The sequence below is a fragment of the Henckelia pumila genome, chromosome 2 (assembly GCF_033568475.1).
Source record: "Henckelia pumila isolate YLH828 chromosome 2, ASM3356847v2, whole genome shotgun sequence".
In the NCBI taxonomy this organism is placed as follows: Eukaryota; Viridiplantae; Streptophyta; class Magnoliopsida; order Lamiales; family Gesneriaceae; genus Henckelia; species Henckelia pumila.
The window spans coordinates 136,381,653-136,408,304 of record NC_133121.1 but is presented as its reverse complement, the minus strand read 5'-3'; the positions used below and the strand labels follow the sequence as shown (position 1 = coordinate 136,408,304).

At 36.2% G+C, this 26,652-nt stretch overlaps 1 protein-coding gene across 1 annotated transcript; it reads right to left on the bottom strand.

The window, feature by feature from the left end:
* Positions 1 to 18,830: 18,830 nt before the first annotated feature.
* Positions 18,831 to 20,015, bottom strand: LOC140878490 (uncharacterized). Its single transcript, XM_073282091.1, has 2 exons — positions 19,811 to 20,015; positions 18,831 to 19,660 (listed from the first exon to the last, which is right to left on the bottom strand). Exons 1-2 carry the CDS (start codon positions 20,013 to 20,015, stop codon positions 18,831 to 18,833), a joined length of 1,035 nt encoding a protein of 344 aa, XP_073138192.1.
* Positions 20,016 to 26,652: the final 6,637 nt, after the last annotated feature.

Below are 26,652 nucleotides of genomic sequence, written 5' to 3'. Positions count from 1 at the left end.
TTGTGTGTCTTTTTGGGGTATCCTTTAGGAATGAAAGGTTATAAGCTACTGGACATTAAGACCAGAGAAATTTTCATTTCTCGTGATGTCGTGTTTCATGAGTCTATATTCCCTTTTCAATCAATCACTCATCCAGAACAACTTATTGATCCTTTTCCTCATGTTGTTTTACCCCAACCTGCTTCTCTTGATGTCTTTGAAGGGTCGAACACTGATACACCCCCGTAATTCATGAAAATCATGTGTCTTGTCCTGTAAATGTTGGGTCCAATTCTGTACCACAAGCATCAACACACTTAGTTCCCACTCGTACATCCTCCAGACCATCTAGAAGGCCTTCTTATCTCCAGGATTATCATTGTCATATGCTCAATGGTTCTCCTGCATTGCCCTCTAGAGTCTTGTATCCTTTACAAGACTATATATCGTATGATTCACTATCCAAGTCCTATAAAATCTTGTTCTCAATGTCTCATCTCATTTGGAACCACGATTTTATCATCAAGATGTCAAAGTTGATTCTTGGAGAGATGCCATGCGTGATGAACTTGCTACCATGGAAAATAACAACACTTGGTCCGTAGTCCCTCTTCCTTTGGGAAAACACTCCATTGGTTGTCGTTGGGTATACAAGATCAAGTATAAATCAGATGGTTCGGTGGATAGACACAAAGCAAGGTTAGTTGCTAAGGGTTACAATCAATGTGAAGGAATTGATTATTTTGAAACATTCTCCCCAGTAGCAAAGCTAGCCGCTGTAAAAGTATTACTTGCTTTAGCTGCCAGCCAACAATGGCACCTTACACAATTAGATGTCAACAATGTCTTTCTCAATGGGAACTTGTTTGAAGAAGTGTACATGGATTTTACTCTAGGATATCATCCCTCATGTCTCACAGGCCCAGAATCTGCTCCACTTGTCTGCAAATTACATAAATCTATCTATGGTCTCCGTCAAGCATCTCGCCAATGGTACACAAAATTCTCCAGTACCTTGCTCACATCTGGATTTACACAATCACAGTCTGATTATACCTTATTAATTAAAGGATCAGGATCTACTTTTATTGCTTTGTTGGTCTACGTGGATGATATTATCATAGCAGGTCCTTCTCCCCAGTTCATTCAAGATTTTAAGTTTGATCTCCAGACACAATTCAAACTCAAGGATCTAGGTGATCTCAAATACTTCCTTGGTCTTGAGATAGCACGATCTTCAAAGAGCATTAGTTTATCTAAAAGAAATTACACTTTACAATTACTTGAGGACACTGTTTTCTTTCCAGTAAACCAAGTACAATTCCAATGGATTCCCGAGCGCGTCTTAATGCTACTGATGGGGCACCACTTACTGATGTTACATCATATCGTCGTCTTATTGGAAGGCTTCTTTATCTTACCTTATCCCGTCCAGACATCATGTTTGCGGTACACAAGCTCAGCCAATTTGTTTCCAAACCGTGTGCTTCTCATCTAGCTGCCGCACATACTCTGCTCCGATATCTTAAATCCAATCCTGGTCAAGGGATCTTCTTTCCAGCATCATCTTCAACTCAGCTCCGCGCATTTACTGATGTTGATTGGGCCATTTTTTCGGATACACGAAAATCGGTGACTGGATTTTGTATTTTTTTGGGAGATGCAATAGTTTCCTGGAAAACTAAGAAGCAGGCCACTATCTTACGTTCTTCAACTGAAACTGAATATAGAGCCTTGGCTACTACAACTAGTAAGGTTCTCTGGCTCACTCAACTTCTCAGGGATTTCCAGATCCAAGTTTCTGCTCCTATATCCATTTTTTGTGACAATAAATCAGTAATTCATCTGGCTCACAATCCAATCTTCCATGAACGAACGAAACATATCAAGATCGACTGTCATTTTATCCATGGAAAAATCAATGATGGCTCGATCAAGCTTCTTCCCATTCGTTCACAGCTTCAAATTGCGGACATGTTTACTAAACCTCTTCCTTTTTCTACTTTTTCACATTCCAAGATGTCTATAATAAACATATATAGTCCATCTTGAAAGGGGGCTATTAGATTAGTAGATTAGCTGGTAATTAGTTAATTACATTAGATTAGTTTTATCAGTTAACTCAACTCATATAAATGTACTTGTACGTTTCGAATTACTTAATTCAAAATTTAGAATTCTCATATTCAACAAGGAACTCTAGGAACTCCATCGTTCCTAATAGATGCTGTCAAGTAAAAGTTTACGCTCAGAAACTTTATTGATCGAGAAAATTGGATTAAATCTGGAATTTCATATTTCCTTGACTTATTTTTAACAAATAATATATGCATGTAATGTTGTTAGAGAACTATTTTGACTTGTATACTGAATTAATTTATTTATTTTGTGCATGATACATAATGTGTGTGATATCATCACAATATTTAATTTCTTGCATGCATGAAATTACTACGTTGATTTGGTTTGGTCAAAATATAAATATATTTATTTAAAGATGAAATATGATTGATGATACATAACTCTTCATCCAATCCAACTAATTCAAAGATAATACATTAGTGCTGGGTATATCCAGAAGGAAAAATAATAAAGTTGGTATAGTTAATTTTTGAATCAAGATATATATTTCACAAAAATGGAATTACTTTCTCTTGAACCTTTAACTAATTAATTAATGAGATCGGCCCCAAATAATTAATTAAGTGTGGTTTTAAACGGCTTCTAAATATATAAAAGTCCTTTCGGTTCCCCTTTATTTATTTATTTTTAAAATCAGGGTCATTGGTTCCCGCATCTTGTTATTTTACATTTTCTAGGTCATTATATTTGACTTCCACGCTTCATAAAATTTATTTAATTTTTTTTTACCATTTCTCGTCCCTTAACCGTTTCATGGTGCTCAATAGCCGCCATGTTCAATTTACGTAATTTTAGTTAGAAAGTGGTCACGTGTAGATGAATATTGAATGATTGGTTGCACGAGATCAAAGTACTGGTCCTTCTTCGCGGCACACTTGATACTTTGAGATGTCATATAAAATTCTAGGACCACATCCATGTTCAAAATATGTAATAGTTTTAGTTTTTATTGATTCTACTCATTGTAAACTTGATTTAATTTACGTACTTTTAATTATAAAGTGGTGTATAGATGAATACTAGATGATTGGATCAACAAGATTGAGAATTGTCCTTGACTACCGCATACTAGTTGAGATTTTATGCATTGGATCACTCGAAGAGCTTTTAGCTGTCAAGCGAGAATACCAAATTCGCTTCAAACATTCCATTGATGCTAGGATCCGACTACTGTCCGCATTCGGAAGGTATACATAACCATATATTTAGTAGAAATATTTCGAGCTAGGGGAGAGCCGGAGAGTCAGAAACTCGCGAACCAACTGACCTCGAACATCCTCAGTGAATACTTCTCAAAGAACACGGTCCTGAAGTCCCTCAATGTCATCCTCGCCACATCCAGTTCAATCGCGGTGCCCTCCCACCAAAGGATTCGTCATCTTTCAGCATGTAGATGGCGCAACGTACCTGAACAGCATCCCGGATCCCCATATATGCAAAGATCATCTCCAACGATCGGATCAACTCCTCAGCAGCTAACGGATTAGTGGTCCCTGCAAATTCCTTGGGTCCCTGCTTGCGGAATCTCTCCGCGATGTCCTCCTCATGGGTCCTCCTAGGCTGACCAGCTTGATGCTCCAATAGCCTGCTGATACCAGCGAGCATTTCCACCTAGTTCTCTCGAACGCTGTAAGTGGCAGATCTGGTGGTGCTGTACGCGGTTGTGAAGGAGGTAGAGGTAGATCCCGCTGGTCTCTACCCTGACCAGCACCTCCCTGACCAGCATCCTCGGGGTCACCCCGTATCAAAATGCGTCTCGGAGGCATACTGTAATTTTAAAAAATTCTCACGTAACCGTATTGCATAACTAAATATTTAATTCAAAAACTCTAATAAAATAAACTTCAGCGAAAAATTTAACTCATGGGTCTCATTCATAAACATATACTTGAAAATATTTAAAACTCACGGACTGCCGGTGTGACTTCTGAGCTCCACGTAACAGGCTAGCTTACCCTCCAAGGACCTTGCTCTGATACCAAATGAAACGACCGAAAACTCGAGGGATTTTTTTTATTAAAAAAATTAATTACATATATGTCCATATATATATTAAAAATAGATTTTATTTCAGGAAAAAATGTATAATAGTTTGATTGTAATTTTAGCAATTTGAAACACACGAAATAATTTTAAAAAAATCCATACACAAGAATGCGGTATCGCAAAATGCGGAAATACGTAGTTCAAAAATTCCAACCACAAGCAAGTCATGATGAAAATAGGTAACACGTGCAAAAAGTAGTTTATTACAACCCTCAAATAAAAGTCTCATAAAAATAAGTGCGGAAACATAAAGTACTGCAGAGGTCACGGGTATGCTAGCCAACTCTGGATGCTCAGTAGCTCTCACCTCCCGTCGGAACCACGTCATCAATACTAGTATCAGCCTCACCTGCACACCATTAGATCTAGTGCACCTAAAGGCCCAACATGATTTTTTATATTTAATAACGAGCACTACTAAATAAAACCAAATGCAAGAACGTATAGAATATAAAAATAACCTGATGATTCTAATGCATGCATGATCGTAAAAATCGTATGTATAATATTGTATCATAAACATAATCATAACATAAATACGTAGCATAATCATGGAATGTTATAATCATAAAATTTTTATTGTGTGGGTCCTATCAGTGAAATGTGACTATAAACATAAGCGGTTGATCAATCTATAACCAACGTACGCGGCGGAGAGGTTCACCCAACCTTAACACGGGAATTTCCTACGCCTCTTATGCCACTTCACCCAACCTTAACACGGGGATCCGTAGACTCCTAAACATAATTGTCATAATTCACATCAATTTCTAAAAAATATTTTCTACGCATATCATTATCTTAATATGAAACATATGCATGAATAATGAATTTAAAATATCAATTTTTCTTTAAAAAAAATTTCCCGTAAATATATATTTAATTACTTTTTATAAAATAATATTCATATCAAAATATTATATATACGTCTATTAAATATATATTTACGGACTATTTAGTTTGTCACGGCTGGTTTAAGTGGCTGCCCATTAACCTAAACACTAAAACTGAGTCTGATCCACTATATTTAGGCTAGCCCATTTAATATTTATTTTTCTCGAAAGCCCAAATTAAATGATTAACTTAAGCCCTAAAGTAAGTTTCTAAGCCCAAATCAAAAATATGAATCAAGCCCAAAATAAATCTAGTTAAGCCCAACATGAATATTTGGCTCAATAACCAATTTAAACTCCATAAAATATTGGACCCTAGATTAATTAAACTCAGTTCGATATACATTAACTCAGGCCCAACCAATAACCCATGACTTGACCCGACCCGAAACCCCTTAACCCGACTCGAACCTATTAACCCGACCCGAACTCGACCCGAACCAGTCCACTAGGAATGTAGTAACCCATATTCCATTTAAGATAATAATATGACAATCATGATTAAGTTAGTAATTAAAAAATTCAAGGGCTTAAAGGGGTTTCAGAATAAAGAATTGGGCTTCCAAAGTTTTGGGCCAGATCGGATGGTCCAAAGTGAATTCGGAAGATCCGAACCCAGCAGTTCGGGATATCTGATTGAGCCTTGTTGACTTCGGAATTAAGAGGTGATCCGACGGTCCGAACTCCTTTTGGCCAGCCAGGCAGGATGATTCAGCTATGGATTTTAACAAGTGTTGGACATAGAGCAATTCGGATGGTCCGAACCTACAATCGGACGCTTCAAACCTGACGTGTCTTGCATGCTAGCTAGGAGCTGGATCGAACGATTTGAACCCGAGTTCGGAGGCTTCGAACTTGACCGGGTTTGGGGGCTATAAATAGGGGTCATTTGTATTCATTTTGAATTACAAATTTTCGAGTTTTCTTCTTCAGTTATATAGTGTGAGGTATACACTTGAGAGCCCTATCGACTTATAATAAGGTTTTGGAATAACAAAGGCGTTGTTATAGTCATCCAAAACTAGAGACTCCAAAGGGCTAACTACGGACTAAGGTATGGTTCGGGGATCTATTTAAGTTTTGGGAGTACTTATTAGCTTAGTTAAGGATTATAGAACTTGCGCATTTGAGATTTAAAATGTGCAAATATTTTCAGGATATGGCCGAAAGAGGTGATGAGAGTCATGGTAGTGTTGGTCAGGAGGGTGGCCAACATCATCGTCACCATAGCAATCATCAAGAGGATTGACATCATCAACACGAGGGTAGATGTCGTTACTCTATCAATAAATTCATGCAAGTAGGACCGAAACCCTTGTTGGGGGGTAAGAATCATGAAGAGGCAAGGAGTTGGATGTCCAGAATCGAGAGTGCTTTTCGGACTTTCGATTGTACTGAAGAGCAAAAACTGGAGGTTCTTGAGTTTGTTCTAGATGGTCGAGCACCCTTGTGGTGGGATGTCAAAGCTGCTCAGGCGTACACTGAGAGAGGACGGGTGACTTGGGGGGATTTTCGCCAGCAGTTTCAGAAATTATATTTTCCTCCAGCAGTCCGTCAGACACGATCTATGGAGCAGCTGACTCTAAGGCAGAGATCTATGACTATTGACGAGTATCAGCAATGATTTATTGATCTGTTGTCGTACAGTACTCATATCAGTGAGAGTGATACATCCAAGTATGATATCTTTCTGCAAGGCTTGAATCAAGATATCTATTCAGAAGTTGTCGTTTGTGATGATCCTACATCTTATGAGACTTTGGTAAATCGGTACCGTCAAGTGGAGAACAGCAATAGGCGGGCACAACTGATGATGTCAAGACAGTCTAGTGGATCTCTTGGGCTAGGGGTTCCATCTGTTATGAAATCAAGTTCTACATCTTCTTCTTCTACTGCTACTACTTATTTTGGTTCTCGTGTTTCATGATGCATGTTCCGGTTTGGGAAAAAGAATAAGAAGGATGAGTTTTGCAGTCAATGTGGTGGAAAACATCCTGCAGTTTCTTGTCTGAAGGCTTCTGGTGCTTGTTTTATTTGTGGCGAGCCGGGGCATCTGCGGATAGATTGTCCTAATTGTATGAGAGCTGTCAGTGGATCGGGATCACAGGTTGTATCTCAGGATTCTATTCATCCACATCAGCATCTAGCACCACCGAGTTTTTCTAGTTTTGGCCCACGTGCTCAGGGGCAGGTATTTTCTCTTTCTCAGGAGAAGAATATGGAGGAAAGCGATCACATGTTGGCAGATACCTTTTTACTATGTGGTATTCATGTACTTGTTTTAATTGATACTGGAGCATCGCATTCCTTTATTTCTAGTCATTTTGTTAAGAGACATAGTTTGTCTTATGTATCATTAGACCTGAATTTAGTTGTATCTACTCCGCTGGAGCAGGAGATAGTAATTAAGTGTCTAGTGATGGGTTGCCTTCTAGAGTTTGAGGGTCATGTGTTATCTGCTAATCTGATAATTCTAGCAATTTCAGATTTTGAATGTATTTTGGGAATAGATATGCTGACTTTGTATCACGCTACTGTGGATTGCTATCAGCGTCTGGTACAGTTTCATCCGGATGAGGGTGAAAGCTGATACTTTTATGGTGAGGGTGTGCGACCTCCTATGCCACTTTTATCGGCTATGAAGGCATGTCATGTCTTAGAGTCAGGTGGGTAGGGCTACCTCATTTATGCTATTGATATGTCAACGAGTAGTCCGAGTATTGATCAGTTATCGATAATCAGCGAGTATCCTAATGTATTCCTTTACAAGATTCCTGGTTTTTCTCCAATGCGATGGGTTGAATTTGATATTGATTTAGTACCAGGAACTGCATCTATATCCCGAGCATCTTATCGTTTGGCGCCGTCAGAGATGAGGGAATTGAAAAGGCAGTTGCATGATCTGCTTGATAAGGGATATATTCGTCCGATTGTTTCTCCGTGGGGAGCACCCGTGTTGTTCGTCAAGAAGAAAGATGAATCGATGTGGTTATGTATTGATTACAGACAATTGAATCATGTCACCATCAAGAATAACTACATCTCAAAATCATATGTTGGATCGAACTAAAATTTATGGTATAACGAAGTCATCGCGAAGCGGTGATCGCAAATATATGTTCAACTTTGAAATCTATCAGACGGATCAATAAATATAGAAATTTGAGAAGGAAAATCAATGGAGGAAAGAAGAAGAAAAAGTGGACGGTTCCTTGGGGAAGAAATGCATACACATACATCGCTAATACATAAAATATAAGGCCATGTGTCCTTTATAAGGAAATTTTATTTTAGTCCCCGAATTCTTCAAAAATTACAATTTAATCCCTGATCAAAGTTTAAAAACTCCAATTCAATCTTGAATTTCACTATCTCGGAATATCAATATCAATCTTAATTAATTTCAAATTAATATAATTTCGGGTTGTTACAAATTTGTTTCCCAAAATTTATTTTGATATTAATGATAGTTGTATCGCGTTATGTGTAAGTACTAAATTGTTTAACTCATCTTAGAATTTTCCATATATGTGTGTGCGCGCGCACACACACACATATATGTATATATTTTTTATTTTTTTTATCCTTGATGATTTAATGATTATTGCATGATTTTTTTTATATGATTTTCCTCAAGTAATATAATGATATCGATCATGAGCATTCTCTAGATATCTATATACATAGGCCTGTCGCCTGCTCGATCAAAACTTAAAATAAGATTTAAAAATACAGGAGTTGCAGAATATATATATATATATATATATATATATATATATATTTTGCAACTCCTGTATTTCTAAAAAGATGAAATATGATTGATGAACTTAATCTGATATAAGTCATCATTTTGCGTGCAATACCGAAGATAATACATTGGTATTGGGTATATCCAGATGGGAAAATAAAAAAAAAGTTGGTATATATAGTTAATTTTAGAATCAAGATATTTCACAAAAAAAAAAAAAAAGAATAACCATATCTTGAATCTTGCACAAATTAATGATATCGGTCTTAAATGAATGACATGAATCCCTTTGATTTTATAAAGATGCAATATAATATAACATCTTTGTAATATTAATTAATTCCACCAAATTTGGTGTTTTAAATGTCCTCTTACATGTATAAAAGAAAAGAACATATACTAAATATATACATACAAGCATAGAAAAATGCGTCATCATTCGGTCACACAAGTCTTCTTAATCCTCTTCTTCTTCACACAAGTTTTGTGCATGTCAATTAGCAACAAAAATCTTGCTTTGATACAACAAGTGTGCCAGAAAACACATAATCCTAATGTGTGTATTTCTTCTTTAAAATCTGATTCTCGTGGTCTCAATGCCGGCTTGAAAGATCTTGTTATTATTATGATGGACATTACATTAGTCAAGGCAATAAAAATCTCAGAACTTATCGACAAATTGAACAAAACCGCTTCTGATCCAATTATCAGATCATGCTTTGATGGATGTAGTGTGTTCTATGAGGCATCTATAGAAGATTTCCAAAATGCAATAAATGCCTTTGAGTCAAGTTCTTATGAAGATACATATGATTTTCTTGGTTTTGGTCAAAATGGACCGATAAGTTGTGAGGATGTTTTTTCCGAGCCACCAAGGACACGAAAGTCTCCATTGACAAACATCAATGCCTACATGCTTTCTTTGATTACAATTGCGGAAGACATTCTATCGATTTTCATGAAGCATAAGTTACTATGAATTTTTTAATCATTCGATCGATCTTAATGTTATTTTAAGTTTTGAACTTTAAATTATTTTATTTAAGATTTTTGTTTGCAACTCCTGTATTTGTGAATCTTATTTTAAGTTTTGATCAATCTTTAATGTTGTTTTAAGTTTTGGAAGTTTTGATTATTTTATTTACAACTTTTGTTTGCAACTCATCGTATCGAAAGATGAGAAAAAGTGCACTTGATACTATAAAATTGATAAATTATGGAAGAAATTAGAAGTGCTAGAATTTTGGGGATTAAATTTAATTTCATAATAATCAAGATATATAAAATATTTGACCGGCTAAACGGTGTGATATAAATCTATTGACAAGCGTATCAGGTCAAGTAATAGTAAACTAGACAGATAGTCCAAGTATCGATCCCCACAGGAACTGCAGTCAATTCTCAAAAATTAATTATTTAGCTTAATCTAGACAAAATCATAAAAATAAATTAGATTTAAATAAAATAAGAAAATAAAATAAAACCTTCTGAAAAATAAGAATTAAAATAACTGAAGATAAAAATAATTAAAATGAGACAACCAAGACAGACGTAGGTATCAAACAAATCATGTAACATTGTTGATTCAGGACTCAGATTTAATCTTAGATCACGAGAATTCTCATGTCTTGTTCAAATGTCTATTTTGGAACAATCAAACCTACTCAAATATTCACGGATTAATCTTTCGTAATTCTAATCAAATTTGAATGTCCGCACACTGAAATCAAATTCTATTTATAGTCGATTTTACAATATGTTGATTATCAAAGTGATCGAAATCAATCCCTCATTTGTTGACTTGGAATCGATTAACATGCGAGCAAACAAGTGATCAGACTATCCACAAGACAAATATGAATCTAACAATCAATAAAATAAAACCAAGTCTGAAAAATTCCAAATAAACATCCAAGTTTTCTACATAAATTTGTCTGGCCCAATCACGTCGTCTTGGTTAAAGAAAATCTACTCAATAATTGAAAACAATAATTCCAAAATAAAAATAAGAAGAAAAGAAAAGAAAAAAAGAAATCTTCTCTCACAAGCCTTGTAGCGGCCTCCCTTGTGTTTTTCACGATCTGAAACTTCTAAACCCTAAAAAATATGATATATATTCTATTTGTATGGTCTGAAATTCATACCAATTAATTTCCTTCCAACACAAGGACTTTTCGGAAAAATCTGACGCCGGAACCACGCAATTTCTACTGCGAGCGACGATTTCGAAAAATTCATACCTCAAGTTATAGCCGTCGTATTGAGATGAAATTTGGACAACATCTTTAAAAATCTTGATCTTCATTTGAACAGTGGAGATCGGATTTGGATCTCTCTAAAATTAAATGTGAATTTTTGACCAAGGCTGCTTCGTAATTCACTCTTCAAAAAATCAATTTTCCTAAAAAGTCAACCGGGAGAGAAATACACACACATGCACTAAAACACATAGAAATACATAAAAATAATATTAATGCACACAAAATAGACATAAAAAATATCACAAACTAATGCATACAAATGCACTTATCAACATCCTCATACTTAACTCTTGCTCGCCCTCGAGCAAGACATGCAAAAACAAAATGCAAGCAACGACATAAGTAAGAATGAATCATGAAAAACATAGCCTCCGATAAGTTTCAACTTCAACAACTAAAAATAAAAAACTTCTGATTGTTCACAATACACTGTCAATTTAACGTAAACATGTGTGTGTGTGTCATGTCATTCCAGTTTCGTGCAACTTCAAAAGAATCTGTCCTAAGAATGCTTAGCGACCTATGAAAAATCAGTAAAAGTGTCACAATCCAGCACTCTTTCATCCCAACAATATCAAACAAAAACATGAACTCTCTTGAGATAAATTACGTACCGCCGAATTTTGCATCCGGATTTTTCAAGACCCAATAATTATCCGCAAACTTAGCTATAACTATGATAGGATTAGAATTTCAATCCCTTCATCTATAACCCGGATGGAGCTACAATCTCATTTAGCCCGCAAACTTAGCCATAGAAAAACGAGTAGGATTTTTTCCAAGCCCGGATGGAATTAACTTTTTTCACAAATTTTTTAAATTTTTTTTATAGATATGCCAAAGATCATGCATGTCATGTCTAACAACCATCAAGAATATAAAGACAATATTATGATCAACAAACATCTATTTGCTAAATTTAATGTATAGCAAAAAATATATTACAGTATTAATTAAGTGAGATTTGAACATACATACTATCTATACTATTTTATACTATTTTTTAAGGTTGGGTGTCTTCTAGTAAATGTTTTTTGGTGTATCATGATTCATTACACACAAAAATCATATTTCAATTCTATCATTTTTTGTTCACATTTTTCTCAGCTTCTTTTGCATACTAACCTCTTCCACTTTTTATTCAACCAATCTGTATTATGTTTGCTTCTATAATTAATTTCACACGTATATATCGCAAATGACAATTTGATTATATTAACATATTAAATTTATATTACCTTTCTAATATTCAACTACTATATTTCATAAATAAAAATCCATAAAATATTCATATATTATATCATATACTCAACTGTATGTGCTTCTGTCGCTGATAGTAATTAAGTATCCCCGTGTTTTGTAATGTTTTTCTATTCCTTAAACTAAAATAACATCTACCAAACTAACAAATGAGAAGGGGCAAAATAAACTAAAATAAGATCATTTTTGAGACGGATATTTTATATGGGTTATCCATTGATCAACGATTTTGGTTGGAAAAAATTCTAGCAAGTGAAATAGGTCAAGTTATAATATAGTTGGACAGAGTCCAAGTCGATCCCACAGAGACTAATGTTTAAATACTAAGATATAGACTATTCAAATTAATCTAGGCTAATTAAAATAAAGGATTTTTATGAATTATTAAACTAATGAAAATAAACTAAATTATTCTAAAGCAGAAGTTAAAATTAAATTAAATGAGCAAAAAAACTTTAAGACTGATTCAAATTTTTGGAAAATAATCAGGAACACACAACGGTACCAGACATCGAAAATTGACATGTATTGGCTTTAATCTAACAAGAATCATTCATATTCACGACGAAATTTCCTAGAATAATTATTAATATATTTTTAGAATTAACAATCATATTTTCATTTAACAGTTTAATTATTTTTAATTGAATTTAATTAAACAAAAACGCATTCACGAGTTATGGAATTTCAGCTTTCGCCTAAAATTGCACATTGAATCCGAATACTATTTTAGTAAGTTTAACCATGTGTTGATCAATATTTTTGAAGCTAATTTCAATCTTTTTTTTAAGTCCGGATTGAACAACAGACATGCAATTAATTGGCTAGACTAAAAGCAAAAAATAAGCACAAATATTAATCAATAAATATTTCATAAATCAAAATTCAATCAATCTGTTTCATGAACAAAAATAATATTTTGGTCCTATTGTGGCCCCGGTCAAAAGACGACTACTTCATAATATCAAAAAGAAACAAAATTCTCATGTTTGAATTCAACATAAATAAATCAATAAAAGAAGAATAAAGAAAATCTCAGCGAAGGTGTCGAATCTCGCTTGTGTTCTTCAATTCTGCTCTAAGACGTCAATTCCGAAATCTGGCAAAAGTCTCTCAGTCAAAAAGTTCTTTTCAATTAGGATTTATTCCCTTTTATATGTCTAAAGCAGTGTTTTCGGAACCGGACCAGACCGGCCGGTTCGACCGGAAACCGATTGTCGGACCGGTCCGGTCCGACCCCAAAAATCGGAAAACCGGTCCAATCGGTCAGAACCGGTCCAACCGGTCAAGAACTGGTTGGACCGGTCAAGAACCGAAAAACTGGTTCAACCGATTGAACCGGTTGAACCGGTTTTTTGAATTTTTTATTTTTGAAAATTTAAATTTTTTATTTTTAAACCTTAGTTTAATATTTTTATATATAAATACATTATTATTTGAAACTTTTACTTCATTAAAAAATATATGTTAATAATTATTGGTTTTTAAAAAATAAATAATTTATTATTTAAATAATTTATAACTATAATTGATATTTTTAATATATTTATATATTTATTTAGCTTTCAAACTATGTTAAATATATATTTTATGTCTATTTATATAATTTTTGAGTTTTTAAAATTCCAAAATATATTATTTATTATATTAATTTATATAAACGGTTTTTTGGTTCGACCGTCCGGTTAAAACGGTCCGACCGGTTGGACCATTTTTTAAAGTAAACCGATTCGATCACCGGTCCGGTTATGAAAACACTGGTCTAAAGCCCTATTTTTCGTCCAAAATAAAGTCTAATATTGCCTCCAATAAAAGAGTCTCAAAATTTCCAAATTCTGCACGAATTATTTTTTTCCATATCTGCGATGTACACGGACCCTGGACACGGTCCGTGCCTAGGTCTATGCATTAAAACTCCAGCCCAAACATTTTACGAAGCTACACGGACCCTCTTCCAGACGATGCACGGGGTCCGTGCTTTTTCCTGTGATGAAAATCTTCAAATTTGATGGTACACGGACCCTATCCCAGATGATACACGGGGTCCGTGTATTATTTTTCTTCAAATCTCTATTGCTTCGAAGGTGCACGGACCCTCTTCCAAATCCTATCCCAGATGATACACGGGGTCCGTGTATTATTTTTCTTCAAATCTCCATTGCTTCGAAGGTGCACGAACCCTCTTCCAAATCATGCACAGAGTCCGTGCAATAAATTCTATTCAATCTTCTTGACCTCTTATGATTTTTCCGTGTCATCCGGCCAAGTTCCAACATGGCATTGAATTGTTTGACTTTTCCTTCAATATTCAGTTCTTCTCAAATCTTAGTCAAACCTACAAACATAGAAAATATGACGATTTAAGCGCAAAACTCGGAATAAAATGCTTAACAAGCACGAATACGACAAAATAAAGTGTCAAATAAGCTATAAAATTCGTGCTTATCAAATCCCCCACACTTAGCTTTTGTTCGTCCTCGAACAAATCAGAAGAAATTAGAGCTGAGAAAAATCGAAGATTTACAACACAGAGTGGCATAATCAAAACCTTTCAATCTATCAAATTTCGTCACACCCAATCAAAAGCTCATACTTCAAAATCACAAGCCTCGCTTTCGTTGCAATTCAAAACTCGAACACTACCCATAAAAGATCAACAGAATGAGACGTGTGTAGTGTGAGTGTCAGAACTTATACTCTTCAAAAGTTATTCGGTTCAAGGATCTCTCATGTTTATTCACCAAAAAAAAATTTCTTTCTTTTTCTCACCTCATATTCTTATCTTTCATTTCCCTATCTACTAAATGTGGAACAATTATGACTTTGATGAATGGGGTCTAATTGTGTGCCATTGGCACACACCATTCGATTTTTATCAGGCTCAATGGGTTTACTAGGGACAAAAGTGTTGCATCAGGTAGGCTTGAAAGGCTCAACCGGTCCAAAGATCGCCTGAATCATCCCTAAGTCATAATCATTTAAATTTTCGCTTCGAGGACTAATCAGAAAAGTTCTAGGGTTATCAACTTCAATATTTCTCTTTTTTTTCATGAGATCACCTCTTACCAATTCACAATTAACTTGCATAAGTCTGACCAAAGTGCATGAAGGATGTCTCATAAAGTCAATGCAAAACTAGTTCATATCAAAGTTTCTCCTTGAAACAACAGCTAATCTCATTCAGTTCTAGGCACAAAACAATTTCTCAAATGATCAAAAATCTAGCAAACTAATTGGTATGTCATGTAAACCACAAGTGCTCATCTCTTTTTATTTTGAAAATTATTGCTAAGTGATGTGAAACATAGTGTAATGAACGACCTACCCCCACACTTAGAATGCGATATTGTCCTCAGTGTTAAATGCTCGAAAAAATAAAGAGGAAAATAACAATAGCAAAGACACTTCCCTGAAAAATGTCGACGACCATGCAAAATTAGGGGCAAGCGGCAGCCTGAGCAAAGAGAACAACAAAACCAACCCAAACGCGTAAAATAGAAAAATCACGCACACAAGTACACATATAGGCTTCCCAAAATAAATTCAACAAAGAATAAACACCACTGAGGGAATAACCACAATATCCATGAAACTCCAACTAATAAGAGTGATAAAGTGCAACAACAGTTAAAACCCACGACATAACTAGAATAGGCTAGAGTATCCGCAAAACAAGTCAAAAGAGATGCAACTACAACAAATAAACTCCAAAACATACATAGTTCAAAACCCAAAACAAAATATCCAAAATATCCAGAAGAACCACAGCAAAAAATATCTCAAAACTACTCCTCCTCCGAAGCAGAAGCTGACTCGGCAAAGTCATCCAGGGTCAAACGATCAAAGGGCTGTGCACGTATGTTAGTGGAGTAGGACTGGGAAGTAGCATGATGCTCTAATTGGGCCATACTGGTGCGAAGATCAGCAGTCAAATATGGCAGAGAAAACACGACGAGTGCCCCCTCGGAGCTTTGGCGTGGACATATGCACCGGCGGGAGGATCAGCAGCCTGATCAAGGGCTGCTTCTTCCTGAATGCGAGCCTCTCGGGCTTCATCTGCAGCTGTAGGTGGTGGGATGGGGGGATCTCGTGCATGATAATGAGTGTTTCGGCTCTCAGGGTTCTTATATCATCCACCCTGTCGAAAGATAAAATACATACCAGTTATCGCGTGGGCAGTAAGTACGTGCTTCGGCGCTGGTGCAAAAGAAACCTCGCCAGTCAAATCGACGCCGCAAGCAGCCAAAATCCTCGAAACTGTAATGGCGAAAGGAGCGTGCTGCTTTGCATTCGGAGCACAATCTAAGTGAGCAACAGTGCGCATATGTGTGATCAAGATGGTTGCCAATGGAATCGCAGGAATATCGCCCAACCCGTACACCATCTTATCAATCAAATACATATCCAGGTTGCACACCTCATTGTTTTCAGACTTCCAAGGGATGATGTTTGCACTGATGAAGTAGCATATGAGGCGATCAATCAAAGGGAGAGTGGTAGGGAGGATGCTGTAACGAAAACCAGTTTTGAACCTACGATAGGTGAGGCGCGACATAGCAAGGTTGAAATTGTAGGCAGGGTCAGACAGTATAACATCATATTGGTTGTAAATAACCTGATGACCCTCATTCGGAATGTGCAAAAGCTGGGCCAAGAACTCACTCGTCACCTCGATACGAACACCCTTCACAAAAGTTTGAATGGTCTGCATCCCTGTCTTGTCTTTGTCCTCAATATTGGCATAAAACTGCCACACCAACTCAGGAAAGTAATCACCCCTAATGTCTAACATTGACCCCCAGCCAAACTTATCAAACTCCGCCCTTAGTGGTACCTGAGCATCAATTGTGGTATGAATAGATTTCTCAACAATCATAGAATTACCCTCCATCTTCTCATACCACTGATAATTTTCCAAAGTAGTAAACCTGGTATCATCAAACGCAGCCCCCGCACCGCTGCGAGGAGACGAAGCGCCTCCCCTCGCATGCTTACTAACAGATTTTCTCGGCGCCATATTAAAATAAAAAATAAATCCAGCAACACCTCTGCCGAAACTCCAACACAAACCAAATGAAACGACTCAATCCAATCGATTTCTCAATCACCACTACAACCAAATTTCCCAGTACAAGCCAGCCAAACAACAATATAGTCAATAATGCCGACGCAACAAAATTTTCAAAATCTCCAACATACACCAAAGAAGACAACCAAAATATCCCCCCGAATCTATTGCAACAACAATAACACAACCAACCAACAGTGCAATTCAACTTCAACAATGTTACCAAAATCAATCTTCCAGCAATAAATCCCTGATATCTCTAACAGTGAACCACCAATCTCAATCTCAAGAGAACGACTAACTACTGAGACAGAGGAGTGAAGCCACAATATACCCAAAGTAAAACCGAAAACTTGCCCGGAAAGGTTTTAGAAAAAGAAGAGCAGAGGCGGCCCGGAGCAAAAATTGAAGTGGGGCGGCATCGTGCGAATCAGAGGTGGCGTTCAGAGGGAACGCCGATAGAGGGAGGAGGTGTGGAGGTGGAGGAACGGGGTCTGGAGAGGGAGAAACGAGAGAGGGACGAATTTGGGGGATTAGGGATTTGAGTAGGTTGAGAGAAAGCAGATCGCGAGTCTGTCAAATTTAAACCCAAAATCGAAGGGCACGGAACCCGGGTAAGGGTCTGTGTCTACATCCGTGTGCCCTCGCATTGCGTAAAAGTTTTGAGTGAAAAATGCACGGACCCTATAAACTGGTCTGTGCCCCCTCCGTGCATCCACGCATTTTTTAAAAAAATTTGTTCGATGAAAACAGGCATGGACCCTGGAAACAGGTCCGTGTAGCCTCCGTGCTTTGACGTTTACGGTGTTCAAATTACACAGACCCCGGACAGTGGTCTGTATCTTGGTCCGTGTAGCTACGCATTTTCACAACTTAGGGCAGTATAAATATCCGGACCCTTACACAGGGTCCATGTAGGTTCCGTGTCACCTTTTTTTCAGCTCAAAATTATAAACGAAAAATAACCCTTAAAACTCACAATCTTAAACCACACAAATTAGTTTGCATCTAAGAATTTCAGATGAAACACTCAAGCACGCAGGATGCATAAATGTACAGAGACTCCCCTGAATGATACGATTCCCAACAATATACGTGCTTTCCTGCGCAACCAATGATAGATCAATTTCAGTAAAATATCTGCACCAACAAAAAAAATCGTTGAGATTAACTAAAAAAGAACTAAAATAAATTAAACAATAAAAACAAAACAAAATGAAATAAAAGGACAAGAAACTGGGTTGCCTCCCAACAAGCACTGAATTTATAGTCTATAGCTCGACTGTGCTTCTTTTTTAATTTTAAGGTGGATCATTTGATGTGGTGGATCTATATCCTTCATCACCACGATTTCTGCCTATGCTATCATCCACCATCACTATGGGTCCAAGTCCTTTTATATCATCGATGCTCCTCCCCATTGTGCGAATATACTAACGTAAGAGCCTAGCAAGCTTTGATTCTTCCCTACTTGCCAAATAAGATGACACAATTACAGGTATACTTGAATCTTCCAACGTAAGATATTTCAAATAAGAGGGCAAAGATTTAGATTCAAGTCCAGGAGGCTCTTTGACAGAAAGTTCTGGATTTTGCGAGATTGCAGTTAATTCTTTCGTCTTCAAAGAGGAAGATTTCACTGCGTTTTGTACCTCAACATTGCCACCTACACATGTACCACGAGCATCAACATTCAGACAAAAATCATTGACTTTAGGATAAGAGGAATCATTTTTAAACATATTAAACACAACTTGCTTCTCATTGAACCTAAGTATAAATTCCCCCTTCTGAACATCAATTAATGCTCTACTGGTTGCCAAGAATGGAAGTCCTAATATCAATTGAGTTTCACGATCATCATCCATTTCAAGTACCACAAAGTCTACAGGAAAGATAAATTCATCAACTTTAAGCAAAACATTCTCCACTATTCCCTTAGGATGTTTAATTGATCTATCAGCAAGCTTGAGGGACATAGTGGTAGGTTTCACTACTCCTATACCCAATTTTTTTGCAAGTGAATATGGCATTAAATTGATACTAGCACCTAGATCACATAAAGTCTTATAAAATGGCATACTACCGATAGCACAAGGTATAGAAAAACTCTCTGGATCTTGAAGTTTTGGTGGGAGCTTGTTTATAAGTAATGCCGAACATTCCTCATTCAAAGTCACGGTACCCAAATTGGTTAGCTTCCTTTTATTTGCTAGAATTTCTTTCAAGAACTTAGCATAACTCGGTATTTGAGCAAGGGCATCTGCAAAAGGGATGTTAACATGGAGTTTTTTGAAAATTTCAAGAAATTTTTTAAATTGATGATCAAAATTTAATTGCCTAGCTCTTTGGGAAAAAGGAAGACTAGAAATATCAACATGAGAATTTAAGTCATCTTTCTTACCTTTCTTACCTTTGCGTGGAGAGTGAATGACTTGTTCTGGTGTATGCTCTACCTTGACTTTTTGCTCATCTGTCTTGATTGTCACAGCTTGTTGCACAAAGATGACATTCACTTCCTTAGGATTCTTCATTGTGTCACTAGGTAGTGAGCCTGGAGCCCGGGAAGATAACTGGTTCGCCAATTGTCCCAACTGAGTTTCCACCCTTTGCATCATGGCATCATGATTCTGTCATCTCATCTCGTTCCCAGCTATGTATTTTGCAAGCATATCTTCAAGATTTGACTTGTTCTCAGATGGGTTGAAACCCGGCGGCATAGAAGGTCCAGCACTTTGTGGAGGTCTAACTGCTTGTTGAGGAGGCCTTAGCTGTGCAAGCTGCTGTGGGGGATTAAAATGTTGAGGCTCGACAGAATTATCAGCCTGTTTCCACCCAAAATTTGGGTGACTTCTCCAACCCGGATTATATGAGAAACTGTATGGATTAAACTGCTGTCGCCCTTGGTTCCCCACATAATTCACTGAATCACCTCAAAAACTGGTGGCCCATCAAAAAATGAATCGGGCATGAATGGAATGTCACTCGCTGATCCTTCAACTGCGTCAGTGCTTCCCTGGACTTGATTCAATTGCTTAGATGGTGAAGATTTATTTGCTTGCAGTTGAGATACTTGATGGGTCAGTCCATCAAGTTTTGCTGTAATCGCTGTCAAAGCATCCATTTCCAGAAATCCAACTTTCTTTTCTCTCTTGTTGTCTTGCCAACTAACATTGCTTTCAGCTATATTAGAAATTATTTCAAGTGCTGCTGCAGGATTTTTTCTATAGAGGCTGCCATTGGCAGTTGCATCAAGCATGGAACGCATAGATGAATCAACCCCGTAGTAGAAAGTCTCTACTTGTTGGCCTATGGAGATATCGTTTACAGGACATACTCTTAACATCTTTTTAAATCTCAACCATGCGGCATTCAGTGATTCTCCATCTTTATGCCTAAAAGACATGATTGCATTCCGTAGTTGTGTAACTTTGGTTGGTGAAAAATAGTTGTGCATGAAAACTTCAACCAGACCATCCCAAGTAGTAATTGATCCCTCTGGCAAATCTCGAAGCCACTCTATCTCTTCTCCTTGTAGTGAAAACGGAAATAGTCTCAGCCGAACATCATCAGAAGTCACTCCATTAAATTTAAAGGTGTCACAGATTGACAAGAATTGCTCCAGATGAGCATTTGGATTCTCAAAAGGCGTCCCTCCAAATCTGACTTGCATCTGAATCATCTGGATGATAGACGGTTTGAGCTCAAAAGTGTTCGCCTGAACTGCAGGCGAAAAATGTTGGATCCATATCCTCCAACTAATGGTCGATGAAGGTCCATCAGAGTGCGGTTGTTCTCTTCTTCAGCCATATATTCAAACTCCTCTCCAGATTCAAAATTAAGAGCTAAGTTATGCTGCTTTCGTTCTCTACGTATACGACGCAGAGTGCTTTCAATCTCCAAATCAAGTGGTATGAGGTCTTCATAATCTCGAGCACGACTCATATAACATGAGATATACTCCTGAAAAAATTAAACGCACAAATCAACCACTTGAATAAAAATTAAACAAAGTAAAATAAAAACCTAGTCTCAAATAAATAATCAATCATAATAGTAAACAAATAGTCCCCGGCAACGGCGCCAAAAACTTGACCGACGATTTCGGTTGGGAAAAATTCTCGCAAGTGAACTAGGTCAAGTTATAATATAGTTGGACAGAATCCAATTCGATCCCACAGAAACTAACATTTAAATACTAAGATATAGACTATTCAAATTAATCTAGGCTAATTAAAATAAAAGATTTTTATGAATTATTAAACGAATGAAAATAAACTAAATTATTCTAAAGCAGAAGTTAAAATTAAATTAAATGAGCAGAAAAACTTTAAGACTGATTCAAATTTTTGGAAAATGACCAGGAACACACAACGATACCAGACATCGATAATTGTCATGTATTGTCTTTAATCAAACAAGAATCATTCATACTCACAACGAAATTCCCTAGAATAATTATTAATATATTTCTAGAATTAACAATTCTATTTTCATTTAACAGTTTAATTATTTATAATTGAATTTAATTAAACAAAAATGCATTCACGAGTTATGAAATTTCAGCTTTCGCCTAAAATCGCACACTAAAATTGAATACTATTTCTAGTCAGTTTAACCATGTTTTGATCAATATTTTTGAAACTAATTTCAATATTTTCTTTTTCAAGTCCAGATCGAACAACAGACATGCAATTAATTGGCCAGATTAAAAGAAAGAAATAAGCACAAATATTAATCAATAAATATTTCATAAATCAAAATCCAATCAATCTGTTCCATGAACAAAAATCAATAGTCTGGCCCTATTGTGGCCTCGGTCAAAAGACGACTACTCCATAATATCAAAAAGAGACAAAATTCTCATGTTTGAATTCAACATAAATAAATCAGTAAAAGAAGAATAAAAAAATCTCAGCGAAGGCGCCGAATCTCGCTTGTGTTCTTCAATTCCGCTCTAAGCCGTCAATTCCAAATCTGGCAAAAGTCTCTCAGTCAAAAAGTTCTTTTCAATTAGTCTTTATTCCCTTTTATATGTCTCTTAAAAAGCCCTATTTTTCGTTCAAAATAAAGTCTAATATTGCCTCCAATAAAAGAGTCTCGAAATTTCCAAATTCTGCACGAATTATTTTTTTCCATATCTGCGATGTACACGGACCCCGGACACGGTCCGTGCATTAAAACTCCAGCCCAAAAATTTTACGAAGCTACACGGACCCTCTTCCAGACGGTTCACGGGGTCCGTGCTTTTTCCTGTGATGAAAATCTTCAAAGTCGATGGTACACGGACCCTATCCCAGATGATACACGGGGTTCGTGTATTATTTTTCTTCAAATCTCCATTGCTTCGAAGGTGCACGGACCCTCTTCCAAATCATGCACAAAGTCCGTGCAATAAATTCTATTAAATCTTCTTGACCTCTTATGATTTTTCCGTGTCATCCGGCCAAGTTCCAATGTGGCATTGAATTGTTTGACTTTTTCTTCAATATTACGTTCTTCTCAAATCTTAGTCAAACCTACAAACATAGAAAATATGACGATTTAAGCGCAAAAATCGGAATAAAATGCTTAACAAGCACGAATACGACAAAATAAAGTGTCAAATAAGCTATAAAATTCGTGCTTATCATCAATTAAAAATATTACATTTTATGTCAAAAGTATTACTTATTATTATAGATATGAGTAGAATTGACCCATCTCATAAATGAGATTGTCTCATAAAAATGTTGTTTGTAAAATAATTAGAAAGAGCAAGGTCACTTTTTCCCATATAAATATTAATATAAACTAAGAGATATGTCATGAATGCATGTACTTTTTATATCGGAAAAAGTGATCTTGCTCTTTCTAATTATTTTACAAACAACAATTGGCATACATATATGGGTAGTGTTTGGGAGAGTTTAGTGTTTGGGAGAACTACAGATGTCAAAACGGGTCGATGGGGCGGGACGGTTCACAACCCATCGTAACCCACACTTATGCGAGTCGGGTCGGGCCGACCCACCTGTTAGACGATTTGAAAAAACACCAACTCAACCCACTTATTTTAGGTGGCGGGGCGGGCCAACCCAGCGGATCTACCTGCAATTTGGCGGGCCAACCCACCACAACCCATCATTAGACGGGGCAGGGCGGCCAACCTTTAAACGGGTTGGGAAAATGTCAATCCAACTCACCTATTTTGTATGGCGGGATGGGCCAACTGGACGGACCTAACTCATTTTGACACCTCTAATAGCTTTTAGAGCAATGCTACATGTACAACCAAATTTGTACAACAATTTTTACATCACAAAAAATCTATACAAAATTTTAAGTTATCAAATATCAAGATACATTGAATGCAAAATCTCACGATATCATATCAAAATCTTACGAGATAATAACAAAATCTCACAACAAATTGTTGTAAATATCGTTGTACGATATATTGGTTGTACCTCTAGCATTATTCTAGCTTTTAGGAATAACTTCTTAGTTTTTCTAAACAAAATTTTGAAATTTTGTTACTAAAAAGCTGATAAGTACTTTCTAAAAACTCTTTCAAACACTACCATAGTGTATTAATATATTATATGTGTTACAGGATCGGAGCCGAAATTAATTAAGGGGTGGCTAAAATTTTTTAAAAGTCAATGTATAAATAAAATTCATAAAACATATAAAAAAAATAAATCAAATTCACCTATATATATATATATATTCATGTTTTTCTTGGACGAAAAAATGATTTTTTTTCACTATGACGAAACGGAAAATTTTTCTATTTTTCCAGAAAAATAAAATAAAATGCATTTCGTAGTAGAGTTGTGTGTAAATTGTATTAATGCTGTGTAAATTGTATGAAAGCATTATTTATTCCTCATAATCTTTGTGCCAGCTCGAAAAATCCCCCAACTTATCCGTAAATTGAAGTTGCATGGACAAGGTTAAAGGCTTAAAGCTGACAGATCACTAGTCGAATAATCAATCTGGGCTAAATCTGAGTGATGGGCCACGATAACCCATAGCAAATTGAATCAAACAACACTACACTTTGGTAGAGCCCATTCCATCACTATCTCTAAAGCTGACAGATCACTAGTCAAATCATCAATCTGGGCTAAATCTGAGTGATGGGCCACGATAACCCATAGCAAATTGAATCAAACAACACTACACTTTGGTAGAGCCCATTCCATCACTATATCTAAAGACTAGGAATGACCAAGATTTTGGTTAAACTGAATTAACCGATTGAACTAAACAATTCAAAAATTTGGTTTGGTCAATATTTTGGTAATTCAGTTTTAATATTTGAAAAAATCGATCATATCGATTAATTCGGTTTGATTACGGTTTTTAAAATTTTATATTCAATTAACCGAATTAATCGATATATTAAATACTATTATTTTATAATTTTATAATATTTATAATGTTGCACAATAATTTAATTTTAATTTTAAAATCCTAAACCCTAAATTCTAAAACACTTTCCCTCATTCAGCGTTCTCTAATCTTTCCACTCTTCACTCCAGCTTTCATCCACCGGTGGAGTATTTATCCGACTGATTTTTAGCATGCACACGACGCTGCAAAGGTGGATTTGAGGTTGAAATAATGACGTTGTTTTGATGATTTGTTTGTTTTAGATGGATAAGTTTTTTTGGTCGTTAGGTGTTGCATTGTTTTCACTTGTTTAGAGTGTATATTTGCTGGGATCTGATTTTGTTTTCTTATTGACAGTGTTCATGGGTTTATTTGACATTTTTCTTTGTGTATCACTTGATGCCATTTTATATTGCTCCTGGACTTCACAATTTTTGTTAGGCAAGTTGTTTAATAAATAATGGAAGTGGGGCCCGCATTTGATTAAAGAAATCAGGAATTGAAATTCCCACATCGGTTGAATGAAGAAAACATGAGAAATTTTGCTATAAATAAAGCTCCATTTCTTCAATTTAAAGCATCTCATTCTTTTCTTCTTTTGTATTGACAAAAAAGAAGAAAATAAAGAGAGAAAAAAAAAATTTTGGAGATCTCTTGTGAGTTAGAGAATTATTTTTCGGTAATATTCGAGGTATGAGATAGTGAGAGATATAGTGTTTTGTATACATTTGTAATATTTCTCCAGTTATAAAATATTGCAGCAGCTCCGTGGACGTAGCCTATATTGGGTGAACCACTATATTGGATGAACCACGTAAATCTTGGTATTCTTGTTGATTGTTTTATTCCGCAATTGATATTATTGTCATGATCGCTTTGGTATAATCCATAACAACTGGTATCAGAGCTGTTACGGTTTTCGATAGCCTTGGTGAAAATATAATCTATAACAACTAGTATCAAAGCTGTTACGGTGTCCAAGAGCCTTGGTGAAAAATTTCTTAAAATTCTGAGTATGCTCTGTGGTTGCAACCTTGTCTGATCTTCTACATCAGAAAAGATTTTTTGAAATTTTGTTAAGATTAAAAATTCTGAGTATGCTCTGTGGTTGCAGCTTTGACTGATCTTCCACATCAAAAAAGATTTTTAATTTTTTAAGGCAAAAGAAGCAAGCGATGACCGGAAATAACGGATCGGGACCTGGAATCAATAAGTTCGACGGTACAGATTTCACATTCTGGCGTTACAGATTAAAGATTATCTGTATACCAAGAAGTTGCATCAACCTCTATCCGGAGTAAAGCCAGAAAAGATGGAGGACGATGAGTGGGAACTCCTTGATCGACAGGTGTTAGGGTAATATGATTGACCCTAACAAAGAACGTGGCACACAACGTAGCGGAGACAAAAACCACGGAGGAGATGATGTTCATTTTGTCGGACATGTACGAGAAGCCATCGGTAAATAATAAAGTTTTCATCATGAAAAAGTTATTCAACTTGAAGATGGAGGAAGGTGCTTCGGTGGCAGCACACATTAATGAATTCAACACAATTGTTTCCCAGATAACATCGGTTGAAATCAAATTTGATGATGAGATTCGTGCACTTATTCTTTTGGTGTCTTTACCAAATGTTTGGGAGCCCGATGCGGGAAGCGGTTAGCAATTCTGCTGGAAAATGAAAATTACAATTCAATGATGTCCGAGATCGAATTTTTGGTGAAGAAGTTCGAAGTAGGGATTCGAGTGAAGGGACATCATCATCTGCCCTAAATCTCGATAACAGGGGCAGAGGCAGGAGTGGCGAAAAGAACTCTAACCGATGGCGTGGCAGATCCAAATCAAGGAGTCGAAAAGACAAAAATACATTCAA

What these genes read in the sequence shown, in the direction of transcription:
- LOC140878490 (XM_073282091.1), bottom strand. Translation starts at nt 20,015, where the DNA reads ATGATGCAAAGGGTGGAAACTCAGTTGGGACAATTGGCGAACCAGTTA. An exon ending in CATTCACTCTCCACGCAAAG is followed by an intron (nt 19,661 to 19,810) that starts GTAAGAAAGGTA and finishes TCCCTTTTGCAG; the next exon opens with ATGCCCTTGCTCAAATACCG.